This window comes from Vipera berus (assembly GCF_964194415.1).
Source record: "Vipera berus genome assembly, chromosome: 1".
NCBI classification, from domain to species: Eukaryota; Metazoa; Chordata; class Lepidosauria; order Squamata; family Viperidae; genus Vipera; species Vipera berus.
In genome coordinates this window covers 44296891-44311499 of record NC_138202.1, presented here as the reverse complement: position 1 = coordinate 44311499, position 14609 = coordinate 44296891, and the positions used below count along the sequence as shown (strand labels likewise).

Sequence of the window (14609 nt, the reverse complement as noted above, 5' to 3'; positions counted from 1 at the left end):
ATCCTATGGATATTTTTCCTTTAACTGGCTTGACATTTTTTAATACCACCTAATATTTGAGTGGACTGCTAGAACGACCTCAAGATTTCGGAGATGGGGTGAGAGGGGAAATGTATGGCTATGCTATCTGGCCTGTAAAAATCTGGAAATAATTATTCCACCAAATGGTCATCTGAAATTCTGCAGCTCAGGTAAGTGGACTGGTTAAAAGAGGAAGCATGGCTAAGTATTATGGTATGAAGTGGCCATTTAAATGCTGCTTATTCTCATACATTTGAAACAATTTTAAAATCTTTACTTTTTACTTAAAATATTAAGGAACTTCAAAAATAGGATATATCCTTCCTTAACAATCTGTAATGAAGTAAAAATCAAGTGGTAATTATAAGAAGTAACACTGAACACAACACATACAGAAAAGAAAAATATAACAAATTAACACTTGGACATCACATTACAAATCTGCATAATTTAGTAAAGAATTTAGCAGCTGATAGAATCATTTTCTGTTGATATCAGCTGATGGGAATACAGTAAATTAGATACCTATCCGGAGTTCTTCCAGTGAATTAGTTCAATTTCACTTAATTGTTCAAACCAAATTCAGTCTATAATTAATACAATAACTATTATTCAGTACAACCAGTGATCATTAACAAAAAATAACAGCTAGATACAAATATCACGCTTTTTATTCACCCCAAAGAAAAATGGACTTGAATTTAAGAATCTTTCAATTCTAAAAGGGGTTGATATACTAAAGTATTATAAATATTAATAAAGTATTATAAATATTGACAAAATCCTGTAGAATAGGAGAGCATTCTCTGTGGGCGCGCCTGCCCTCTGGAATCAGCTTCCAGTTGAGCTTTGGATGGCTCCTGACCTTTGCTCGTTTCGCCGCGACCTGAAGACTTGGTTGTTTGAACAGGCCGGCCTGGACTGAGGGATTGGATTTTAGAGTTAAATTTTTAAAAAATTTTAAATTTTAGAATGTATTTATTACTTAGGGCTATTTATTTAATCTTATTTTAATTTTTATATCTTGTGTGTTGTTAGTGTTTTTTGCCTTGTACACCGCCCCGAGTCCTTGGAGAGGGGCGGTATATAAATCTAATAAAATAAAATAAATAAATAAATAAATATTGTCAATCTGAAACTGCAAACATCAGCTGAAAGAAATCCTGGATACTTTCTCCTTTTCAAAAAATACTTGTACATGCGCCTGTGTGTTTATTTATACATATGTCTATATATACCTGATGAAAGATAGAAAGTGTAAGATTCCCCATTTATAACATCAATTGATCCCAATTATCTCACATATGGAAATATACACACCCATATGTATATTTCCTTCAGAAAGAGATAAAAGCCCCGTTTTATCCATAATAATAACCGTGCGTAATAAGCAGAGAAAAATTGACCCAGATTCTCCAAAGTTAACTCAATTTTCAGAATTTTGCATAACACACTGAACCACAGATGAACCACACAGTACATTTTCTAATCATACACCAAGCAGGAAATTAGTTTCTCAAGTTTTGACTTAACATGCAATCGTGGAATACATTTATCTTCCTGCCACTAGACAAAGACAATTATTAACGGCTAAAATTATGTTAACTATTGCTCCAAGTAATTTCCTCTCCAATGTTTATGAAGTTCAAATCACGAACCATCAACACATGAAATTTCTTGGTTCTGCCCGCTACAAAAAAATGCTACTTTAATCATTTTTCATGCCACATAACGAAAGGAAACAAGTCAGAAACCCCTAATGTTCCCGAAAAAAAGAGGTGAATCAAGGACGAAGGCATGGAAATCAGACATAGCCTGCCACCTCTAAAAGTTTCAGCAGTCATTGCCGGCACTGAAATGTTTCAAGCTTCCTTGCCGGACCGTCTTTTCCGAGACAGAAAGGAAAAACCCTCTGGCCCTTCAGGCAGTTGCTTAGTCGCCTTTGCTTCGTCAAGGACCCCAGGTAGCGTTGCTGGGCAAAACGAAGCTGAGACGCTGGGCCTAAGTAGGACCGGGGGTGGGGGGGGATGTTAGCGTGACTTTATTAGTGGTTTGCCTGGCTTATGGCGCTGGAAATGGACCCGTTGCTCCACGCCTTGAGTTATTTCAGGCGAAGGAAATTCCAACTCTGTTCGGATCTCTGTTCCCAGTTGCTGGAAAAGGAGCCTGGCGATCAGGTAATGAGAGACAGGGCAGGAGCTGGAAGCGTGGATGTGATGTTTCCGAGTTCAGGGAAAATGTAAAACCGGGCCTTGGGTGGACGCCTTGATTTAGTAATTACTCCTTTTTTATATCTGCAGATATTTGCTTTTCGGCACAAGCGTTTTGTAAAATCTGTGACGGTGCCTTTCCTGCATTTCATATTCTGGGTAGCGAATTAGCTGAAACAAGATAATCCAGAGGGTTTTAACTCCAGCAGTGCTCTTAACTGGAAATGCTACCCACAAAGTGTCAATGCAAGAAAAATTCTAGTTTAATGAAAAAATATAGCTTATTATTTAGATAATTTTGAGACAGGTTACAATCCAATTAATAGCTGACATGATTTCAAATGCAGGAGGTTCTCTTTTAACAACCACTGATTCAGCCATCTTTCTAAACAATTGGTATTTAATGTCAGCCCTTAAAATTCCAGCTGTTGTAACATCTTGAGGTCACATAATTGCCATTTGCATCTTCTTTTCCGGCTTTCTACAAGCAATCAGCCAGCAGCAGGAGATTGCAAATGATGATCATTTGATGTCCTCACTTAACAATGATGCAGGATTTGTTTAACGATGGCAACTGGAAATGCCAGATGTGCTATCACTAAGTAGCATGGTCATGTGATGTGCTTTATGACTTGCTTAGTGACAGCAATGTCTGTTCCAAGTACCATCATTAACTGATGGTTAACAGAATTAATGAAATGTGCGGATGACTGGGGTACAAGGGAAAGAAATGCAGCCTATCTGATAAGAGCCTGCAGTCAATTAATGGTCAGACGAAGAAACTTAGGGAAAAAAACCCTAATTGATCAGACTCTTAAAAGTGACAGCAGGAAGTTTGTGCCTTTAGACTGCAAAACTGATGTTGGCCATTCCAGGTAAAACATACAGGACACACAACTGGATGAGCGAAATTTACTTTATTATGAGACTAATTTTAGCCCTAATAAGCAGGCATATACATAGAATGAAGGCTATTGCTAAGCACATTGACTTGTGCTTAGATTGTAAGCCGCCCTGAGTCTTCGGAGAAGGGCGGGATATAAATGGGATAAAAAACAACAACAACTAAACCTTGTACCTCTGAAGTTACAAACACCATTAAGGTGCTGGCCTAGAAACCAAGAGACCATGAGTTCTAGTCCTGCCTTAGGCATGAAAGTCAGCCGGGTAGCTTTGGGTCACTCTCAGCCCAACTCACCTCACAAGGTTGTTGTGGGAAAAATAGGATGGAATAGTATTAGTATGTTTGCCGCCTTGAGTTATTTATAAAGTAATAAAGGTAGGATGAAAATCTAATAAATAAGGATAGCATATAAGGCAGGTGCAGTTTTGCCCCACCTATTGTATCATAAGAAGTTTGTTTGGTCCAGAGGCCTTTATTAGGACTGTCAGATCTAGGCTGCAAAAATCCAGATGGTCATAGATAGGAACAGAACATTACAGGAAACTCTTACTTGGTCTCTATGCAATGATACTAACTGTGGTTTATTTAACCATAGTTTTAATAACTATACTAGTCTGATAAAAACAATGTTTTTAAAAACATACAAATTGCAGTTGCTTTATATCAGGCATGTCAAACTTGCGATGTTACGTGACGTCGCACAACGTATCGGAGCTTTTTCGCCATTGCCGGCAGTGGGGTGGGTGTGGTTTCCTGATGACGCTTCTGGCCCACAGGCCGGCAGTTTGACACACCTTGCTTTATATTATCTTACTCTGTGTCAAAACCAAACCAACCACATTGTACCTGAGCTTGATGTGTAAACTCTGCAAATATGTAACTATCTCTCATGATGTAATTAAAACTAAAATGTTATCTAGGATAAAAGCTTCAACTATTTGCACATCTACAACAAACATTGAAACTAATGAAGCCAAAATAACATCATGTTTATGATTATGTTGTCATTTTCCACCTAGGGATGCTCATAAGTTTACTTAACTGAAATTCAGAACCATATTAAAAAGATGTATAGAACCCCAGGCTTAGCAGCATAACCAGGTCTTGATGGCCTTTCAAAAAAATTAAAAGAGATGTGGCCAATCTAATTTCAGGAGTAAGGATGTTCTGTAAGATGAGTGCAATAACTGAGAAGGTACTTCTCTGGGACTCACTAATGTAGGTCTCTAGCTGATGGGACCTGCAGGATACCTTCTCCGTGAGAATGAGGTAGGCACAACCGTCCCGACATGTTGCACGATGTCATGTGACGTTGCAAGTTTGACATGTCTGAGGTAGGGTGTTAAACCAGGGAGAGGCAGTTCCTCAGAACTCGATTTAAAAGTATTGTGTTTAATTTAATTTAATTTAATTTAATAATATTTATATACCGCCCTTCTCCCTGAGGACTCAGGGCGGTTCACAGGGCAAAAGTCAAATACAAAGTACAAACATTAAAAAGAGATTAAATAATTGCCCAAGTTAAAACAATTAATACAATAATAAAACCCAAAAATAAAATTAAGAATACAAAAAAATAAAAACCCCACCAATCCCCATCAGGCTAGGCCGGCTTGTACAAACAAAAACGTCTTGAGATCGCGACGAAAGGAGCGAAGATCGGGCGCCATCCGGAGCTCTACCGGCAACTGATTCCACAGCTCCGGAGCGCCCACAGAGAAGGATCTCCCCCTGGGCACCACCAATCGACATTCTCTGATCGGTGGCACCCTGAGGAGGCCCTCTCTGTGTTGAAAAGACTAAAAGCTGTTTGCTGCAGAAACCGGCTCTGCACTATAATTCTTTTAGATATATAAGTGACTTATCCATACTACAGAATTGGAACGTATCTTACAAGATCTTCAGAACATTAAGGGTTGAAATATAAACATAAGCACAAGATATGTTTCTTACTATTGTTTATGGATGGGTAGTGCTTAGTGCCAAGCAATGTATTATGAATTTGGAAAGAAAGTGAGATCAAGCTTTCCTTCCTAGAGTAATCTTCCTTTTTTAAGCCAGCAAGCTATTCAAATCAAAACTGTCCTCGCATATACAAAAACTCTGCCTTTAACATGCCTTAGTGTAGTTTCAGTGGCTATTCCTGTCCTATACATAATAAGATTTTGCACTTTTGATAAAGCAATATTAAATCTATGGTTCTCATTGTGTTATATCACCCTTTATATGTGCATAGACTGCATAGTTATGTTTCATCACTTCCTTTTTAGGTAATTGTTAAAAAAAAGGGCATCCTGATTTTTCTAAATGTATCATTTTAATGTAGAGTTGCCTTTGTCTTTCTAGTACAATTTTGTTTTTTGTTTGTATTTAGTATACATTCTGATTTTACATGTCTCTTGTTTTCAGTGAAAAGTCCATAAGGTGATTTCCAATCACTGATAAATATAGTTGTTGATCTTTTTCTAATTAATTTTGCCATCTCTGCTAAGTCCTCCCACTTTTACCAATGATTTCTGTGTTGTGGCTATTTAAGAATCTTTCCATTTTTCTCCACATATAATACTCTATTAGGCTTTTGGGGTTTCTTTCTTCATTCTTTTTCTTTATACCCTTAGTCCATTTTGTCTTTCCATAACTTTAATAACATAGGCATATTACATTTATTTTGTAAATTCCATCCATTTTTCCCTTTGATATCAGATAATCAATACAGGCCTGGTTTGTTTATTTTATTCCACATTTATTCCTAGTCAAAATTTTGATAAAGCTTTTTGCTGTTGTTGTTTTTTTTAAAAAAAATTAAAGGTGTTATTTTCCTCTTTATTTTACGTTTTGTAAATTCAGAAAGAAGGCTGACTCACCAAGCAGTTATATGAATCCATTCTTAACCATGATAATGGTGAAATGTGCATTGTGACATCAGTTAAATGTACTTCTGATACTTATTAGAGAGCAGGATTCAAGAAATTTAGTAGGATTTCCTTTTAAGTAAACATACGTACTTTATTTAAAATTAATTTTTGTGAAAGAATCTAAATCAGCTATTACTGCCAGAAATAAGCTTTCATGAACCTTATTAAACTCATTGTAGCTTCTTTGTTTATATCTATAGCATGACCTAAAAGGAACATGTTTCTGTCCTACTATCTTGGTTGATCATCCTGATTGCTTGCCTAATCTGATTACTGTTCTTTATGTTCCATATGTCAGTTTAAAGACCAGGAAACAGTACTGATTTATAGTACTGAAGTACACACAAAAAAGTAGATGAACATCTTATGTTGAATTGCATAATTTTGTGGTTTTATTTGCAAATATACATAATATTTTGATTTCAGATTTTGATTTTAAAGAAATGAAAATTTCTTAACTCATCCTAATACTGTATTTCACTCCTGATTTTCCTTTCATGCCCTTTGAAGGCATAATGAATACAATGAAAAGATGGAGAGACATCATCTTAAAATATTGTTAGAAATATTGTTAGAAAATATATGTGTAAATTCATACTAATTGATAAAAAAAAATCTTCATTCTATCACTATGTATTCATTAAGTGACCTTGGGCAGGGTCTCTGCTGTCATATCCCTTTCTGATGCCAGGAAAGCATCTTTGAGCTTAACTTTACATACCCAAGTTTATTTTTGTTATATCAACTACTATATAGTTTGAGAGCCACTTTGGTATAGTAGTTTAGACATCAGACTAGAAACTGGGAAATTGTGACTTCTAGTCCTTTGGCATGAAGCTAGCTGAGTGACTTTCGGCCAGTCACTTTCTCTCAATCCTAGGAAGGAGGCAGTGGTAAACCAAGAAGAAAACTGCAGCAATGTGTCCAGACACTCTCTAAGAATCGGACATGATTGAACAGAAGAAAAAGGTTTACTGTAAACTTTATAGTTTACTGTAGTTTTTTTTTTCTTTTTAACGTCAGCAGTTAAGTAGTTTCAAATCTTTGTATTTAAAACTAAGCATATTGCATTATGCCCTACAAGTTTGACTGAAAAGTTGATTGTAGTGTTCTTAGGGGGAAAATACCAATTCAAAATGAAACAATGCTGTTCTATCTCTTTCCCCAACGGTGTAAATATTGCCATAGCCTAAAAGACAGTGTTAAATGCTTTACAGGGTAAATGGTTAAATATTCATATTTTTCCAACTTTTATTCCCTTATCAAAACTGATAAAAATTCTTTAGATTACTGCAATGCTCTGTTGCATGGGTCTGCCCTTAAATTGCACCCAGAAACTTCAATTAGTCCAGAACATGGCAGCAGTTCTGGGTGTCCCTGGGTTTGCCCATGTAACACCTCTGATGTCTGAGCTGTATTGGCTTTTAGTTTCTTTTCAGGCGCAATTTAAGGTGTCAGTTATCACCTTTATATATCACATATGGCCAGGTTATCTGCAGGACCACCTTTCCCTTAGGATATCTCTACCCATTGTACTAGATCAGATAGGTGGGCATGCTTCTAGTCCCTTTCCTTAAATATTGCCCTCTTGTGGGAGCTAGGAAGTGAACCTTTTCTATGGCTGCCCCTGCCCTGTGGAACACGTCCATCTGAAGTTTGGCAGGCCTCCACCTTTCCAGCCTTCCGTAAAGCATTGAAGACCTGGCTTTTCCCACAAGCACTAGAATAACATGTGGTAACTGTATATTGGAAGCTTGGCTTTGGCACCAGTTTTGTTTTTTTTAACATGTTTGGTTTTTATAATTTTATATGGTTTTTACATTGTTTTAATTTTTGATTTGGAGCCCCATAGATGGAGAGCTATATAAGTGTTTTAAATAATTAAATATATAAGCCAGTGAGAGATTTGAAGTGGAGATCACCATAGATTACAGAGCACTTCACGCAAATGGAAAGATTCATTTTATACTTCCTCCTCACAGACTAGTATTTTAAGAGAAGCTACATACTAATTTATACGACATATATTCATTTTCTAATAAATTCTGGAAAAATATACGAGATTAAGCACTTCGTTTACTGTATTTTATTGATTTAATCTAAATAGGTTTAAAAGTGTTTACTACTTTCAAAATATATGTATTTCAATCTGCATTACATCCGAGTTTATATTTTGTCAAAACATAAACTCAAATGGTTTGTTTCATTTTTCATTACATGAATACAGCTTTTGTGGTCTGTAAGCTATGATTTATGACTTAGTATGTTGTGTTTTATTCAGTAAATCATTTTCTAGGAAACCTGGATTAATATGTACGAGCCCCGACTATATATAGAATTTCTAAATCAGTCATTGTTAGTGACTGAATTTATATATAAAACTAAATTAGGATATATGGTTGAACAAAAATTAGTGGCCAAGTTTGCGCATAATAAATAAATCACATTATGGCTTAGGACAGAGAAATAACAGTTATATCATCAAGCTGTCTCTTCGCCAAGAGAAAGGGAGGCCTCTTCATGTTTTTGTTTATATTAAGTATACTTTTGTTTTAAAAAGAAGCAAGATTCACTAGGATTCTATATGATTCCCATTTCACTATTTTAGTATTAGATTTGTTCGCTGCCTTGAGTTATTTATAAAAATAAAGGTGGGATAAAAAATATAAAAAACATTATGTGGAAACAGGTTTTTCAGCTATCATTAATGTTATAATATTTATTGGCACTGTCTATTAAAATCCTCTCAACCTTTTTGACATATTTAAATGACTTCATACAGTTAGAATTGTGTTACAAAATAAATATCGTATAGGCTCAAGTTAAGTTTATCCTAATTCCAAAATTGTATTTTAAGAAATAGCAAAATGAATCAGAATAAAGCAGGCCTGTAACAAATGCTCTTCTCCAACCAAGTACTTTATTAAATTTGTTATTTGTGCTTAAAGCAAATAAACCTCCACCCTGCCATCAGGATAAATTAATGCACGAGATCAGCGTATTATTCCTAGATTGATGTGTTTCTGAAGATGTCTGGAAAGAATGAGGGAAGAGGCAACTTGGGATTTTAGTTGCCTTTATTGCTTCAGGATCTGGCTGCTGAGAGCGATCACATGATACAGCATGAGGCAGCAGCATGCAACGTAGAGTCAAATTAATTTGTATGGAGCTCTAAAACGCACAAATTTATTTATTTATTCAATTTCTATGTCCACCCATCTCAATGATTCCTGGTGGCTTATAATTAATATATATTACAGTTAGAACTATTGAAAACATTTTAAAACAATAAAACAGTAAGACCAATAACAACTCTAAAACAACTCTATACATACATACATACATACATACATGCGCAAGATGTTTAGCCAGGAAATGGGGCATTCAGCACCCCAGGCTTGGGAATATAGCCAGGTTTTTAGGGCCTTACGAAAGGCCAACAGAGTTGGGCTGTACTGATCTCTGAAGGAGAATGTTCCATAGAATCAATAGGGGCTACTGCAGAAAAAGCTCACCTTCTGATCCTCATCAGCCAACATTTTTGGCTAACAGGATCTGCAGCATGCCCATTCTGCTCAACTTGGTTGGATGGGTAGAGACTCTTGAAAAAAGGTGATCTCTCAGGTACCCTGGTCCTAAGCCATGGTGGGCTTTAAAGGTAACCACTAGGACCTAGAATTGCACCTGGAGGCACACCGGTAAGCAATGCAGCCCACACAGGAATGGTGTTACCTGTGCCTTGTGCCTAGCATCCTTTACTATCTGCTCAGCTGCACAAATCCTTTTATTTCCCTATCAAAATGTAATTAAATATTCAATAGCATCACCTACAGATTCTGCCTAATTTGAAATGGAACACATTCTTTTTTCTTATGGGTGAGGGAGGCAGTAGACTACATGATAAAAACATCTCTCCCTTCTAATGTAATATTGGGAGTGACTGAGCATTTGTGAACATCTGTCAACTGGATGAATGTGTTCTCTGCATTCTTGAGGTCTTCCTCACATATTTCTCTAGTTCTTCTGACATGTTTTCTATGTTTAATGCTTGCATTGAAGACAGTAATGCAGCCAAGATCTCTGTATCCCAACGACCATTTTATTTTTTCCTTTCCCACAAGCGTCAGATAATCTACAGCTGGCCTATTGTGTTCTATTTGATTTTTAAAACATTGAATGTATTTTGTAGACATTTTAGTTTACTGGGCTTTGTTTCCTCTCCATCTCTATTTTAGGCTGCTTGGTGTTTAAAAATGCGAGCATTAACTGAAATGGTTTATGTGGATGAAATTGAAGTGGATCAGGAAGGCATAGCTGAAATGATGCTGGATGAAAATGCAATTGCACAAGTTGCACGTAAGCTGCATTTATATGTGCTCCAAAATACATTGGAAGAAGCAACTCATGATTCCCTCCCTAGGACACTAACATTCCTTTTCATTGGTTAATTTCTTTCCCCCCCCCAAAGCTGCTCTATGGAATGAGTGACTGCTACTACTTAAACTATTATCTTGTATTTTCTTTTCTTTAAAATTATTATCTTCAGTTTTGATAACATAGTACATTTTATGTCAATTAATATTACAGTTTAGAATTCAACCATGCATTTCCTATAAAATATAAGTTGTCTTTAGTAAGTACCGGTAAATAATCTCCATGTACACTTTGTATTCGATCAATACCGCAACAAGCTTAGAAATTGATTTTCAAGCAAAATCCTCAGTACACTAATTAAAATCTCCAGTTTTAATTACTTTATTATGAATGTAATTCCAGTGCTTCACAGTTAGCATTTTGTTTGCATAAGGGAATTATCTTCTCTTTACAGTTTTGACTGATTCTGAGTCCACTTAACCATGCTGTGATTAAATGAAGCAGTGCATTTTTAAACAAATAATAGTGTTAAATTTTATTTGTGGCACTTCACTCCTCATCTGTGCTTTGAATCTTCTCTCTCTGGATTTTATTTTAAAAAACCTGGGAGATGGACCAAAAGATAAATGGTAAAAGAAACATGTATAGGAAAGTATCTATAAAATGTAAACATCATGATTTTATTTTGTTTTGTTTTGTTTTGTTTGTTTGATTGATAGGACCTGGTACTTCACTTAAAACACCTGGAACTGGTCATGGTGCTGGGCCTAGCAAGGCAATCAGGTATTATTGTACTAAGTTTCTTAGTGGAGCTAACTAATTTGTTATTTTTTCTTTGTATTTAAGTGATAATCATCACATAGAATTATAACAGAAATAAATAAATGTATTTTATTTCCTATGTTTTGAGACTAGCTGATTTGAGCTTTTTTTAATTGTCATCCAGGTGGCAGCTACTATGTACTTGAATTCTTTTCATTCGAACTGGTCAAGATAAGCTTTTAGAGCTGATGGGTTTTTTTTCTTTTTCCCTCCTCAGCCCTTTTCATTTTGCCCTATATTTTGTATATTGTAAGCCTGAGAACTAACAGGAGTTATCTGATTATTTATATTTTTAAGTTATTCTAGAAGTCTTCTTGCCAAAGAATGAAATTTTTTAAAAAATTGAGTCGCTGTAAATATATTTTATAGGAATCATAGCAGTTCTTCACAGCTCCTTTGTGGATCAGAAATGCCTGTTCTTAAGTTATAGTCATGGACTGAACTTTGGGTCAAGAAATTACTCAGCTGTGTTTTCTTAAATAGACATATAAAATACATTGTTAATTTTTTACCCCGCCCCCCAAAAAATTACCAGTGTGATATCTAGTTGAAATCAGTTTTCCAGACTACATTCTATGAAATACCAGCATTCCTCAGAGACTTAATAAAGTTCTGTGAAAAAAAAGTCATTGCTTGCTTTTTAAAATTATAAATAGACTAGCTGAAGGAGAGCTTCAGTCTATTTGTTAATTTTTCTTCTTTAATGTGTTTTGCTCTAAAGGATGCAAAGTTAAAATGATTTTTATTTCTCTATAGTTGGACAGAAAGTGCTGGGATATTTTTCTGTCAAATTGTGGATGACAAATCCACAATTTTCTTATACTCCTTAATGAGATAAGAAGCTAGTCAAGGACTAGTAGGTATGTATTTTGTCAATACATTCAAAGCCCAAAATGTTCTATAGACAAATAAATTTGGGAAACCATTACAAGCATTAAAAGTGTGAACAAAAATAGCAATACAAAAAGAGGTATCACATTGTAAAAGATAACATAGATGATCTTCCTCAAAATAATAAGAATTATGTAAGTGCCGTTTAATGGGGTAGTGAGTAAATCCTATAGGAGTGTGTACTTAATAATGATAAATGTAATTGAATAATAATGATAAATGTAATTGAGTTAATGTACATGTATCTATACTAAATAGTTCCATATGGCAATCTGTACACGTTTTGATTTTGCAAATAGCAATAAATGCTTCTGTTTATCATTTTATGATTCTCTTCCATCTTTGGATCATTTCAGGCCAGTGACACAAACAGGGCGACCCCTGACAGGTTTTGTACGTCCTGGCACACAGGCTGGGAGACCAGGTAGCATTGAACAAGCCTTAAAGACTCCAAGAACTGCTCACACTGCCCGTCCCATGACTAGTGCTTCTGGGAGATATGTCAGGCTTGGAACAGTAAGGATCCTATGTTTGTACTCTTGGAAATTGGAGCTACATGTATACAGGATAGGAGGACTATTGCTTCCCCCTTCCCTTACTCTTTTTTCTCCCTGCTATCTTACTAACTTATTAAAACTAACAGCATTTTTATGTCTGTTTACATGATTGCACTTTTGAAAAATATGTTGTAATCTGTATAATACTAATAGACTTTGCTCATTATTGCTTAAACCGATGAAGATCAAATGTTCCGTGAAATACACAAACATCCATTTATGCATGGTAATGAGTTAAAAATACAGTTTGGTATTATAGTCCTGTAAGCCCTACTGAATTTAACAATGCTTTATATCGTATACATTTGATTAATAAATGAATAAATATTATGCATTCACGGTTGCCTTGTGTGGAATTTTCAAGCAAGTAATAGTCTTTTTTACAGTTTCGTATCTGCCCTGCATGTTACAGATAACAAATGATATGTTCCATATTTTCCTTTATTATTTCCATTTTATTGTCCTCATTATTATGTTGATTACTAGTGTTCTTAATATTTGTAATAACTATTAAAAAAATTAGTAACGTTTCATTCCACCCAAGGACCTTTGTTATTGAGTAGTTTAGACATGTTAACAGTAGAAGAAAAATGTGAAGCGAATAAATATTTTTTTCAAAAAGGGAGATTCCTATTGATTACACTTTACTGGGGGCTGTCTGAGTTATATGACTCTGGACGGGCACTGGAGAATGAGTTTCCTGAAGCTCTATTGCCATTGTTGTTGCTGAGGAGTGGATGAGAGTCTAGTTGACTCAACTCTAGGAGCAATGACAAGAGCTGGGAATTGTGCAAGTGTCACAAATTATCCTCATGTATTATTTTTTATAGGCACCATATTGATTTTTCAGAATTGTATATTGTATTGGCAATTATATTTCAAACGTGGTATGTCATTTAATTTGATGCTTTTTCCTACTGCAGGCCTCGATGCTCACTAATCCTGAGGGTCCTTTCGTAAATGTATCTAAACTGAACTTAAATAATTATGCCCAAAAACCAAAGTTGGCAAAGGTATGTGCTTGTTTAATATACCATTCTTGATTTGTTTATTTTAAATCCTTATCTGTTAATTAAAACATGTTAATAGCTTTTGTGTTTTTACTATTTTGTTTCAAGAGAGACACACAAATTCAGTATAGTGCAATTTCTCAGCCACAATAAAGCAATTTTCAGCCCCTGAGTAGAAAGACTCATGCAACCTGCACCAAGGCTCTCAGAGCCTCCCCTATATGCCTGAGACACCCTGTACTTCTTACCTTACCTTGCTGCCTCTCCACTCAGGAATGAAAATCCTCCCTGCCAAAATCCAAGCAATATTTTCAGCCCCTGAGTGAGGAAAGATATTGGCATGCGGCCTGTACCAGGCCTCTCAGGGCCTCCCCTACACCCCTGAGACACCCTGTACTTCTTACTTTACTGCTTCTCCATTCAGGACTGAAAATCCTACTTTGATTTCAATTCCCTTTCATTTCCAAAGGCTGGGTGAAAGAGCTCCCCACTGAAGGATTTCAGCTCCATGCCTACTTAAAGGATTTCAGCTCTGTGCAAACAGGCATGAAAGATTTCAGTTCCATGAAAGCAAGCATGGAGCCAAAATCCTCCTTCAATCAGCTTTTTCAGGCAGCCTCCAAAGATGAGAGCGTATACTCTTGGCAGGTGGCAGCAGCTTGCAACCCTCTCTACCTGTTTCCCCATTGATTTTCTGGAAAAGCTGGCAGAGAAGATTGCGAATGATGATCAAATGATTATGGGCACTTGGCAAGTTATTGTAAGTGCAACCGGGTTGCCAAGCACCAAGATTACATTCATGTGACTGCAAGATATGTTGTGAACTTTGACGATGACTGGATGTGTTTTACAGGGTGTAAAACAACCTTTCTTAGGCTGTCGTTAATTTGACCCATTGTACGTTG

General features: G+C 35.9%; 1 protein-coding gene across 5 annotated transcripts in view; it reads left to right on the top strand.

Moving 5' to 3' along the window:
- Positions 1-2084: 2084 nt before the first annotated feature.
- Positions 2085-14609, top strand: part of TTC8 (tetratricopeptide repeat domain 8) — a gene marked incomplete at both ends in the record, with an annotated part of 33302 nt that continues 20777 nt past the window's right edge. For 2 of the 5 annotated variants that reach the window (XM_081322170.1, XM_081322171.1), the window contains 5 exons: positions 2085-2198; positions 10286-10406; positions 11144-11207; positions 12494-12653; positions 13618-13707. In XM_081322170.1, coding sequence (XP_081178296.1) covers positions 2085-2198; positions 10286-10406; positions 11144-11207; positions 12494-12653; positions 13618-13707 — 549 coding nt within the window. Of the gene's footprint in view, positions 2229-10285; positions 10407-11143; positions 11208-12493; positions 12654-13617; positions 13708-14609 lie in introns of all 5 variants that reach the window. The other 3 variants (XM_081322172.1, XM_081322173.1, XM_081322169.1) reach the window with 2 other exon arrangements.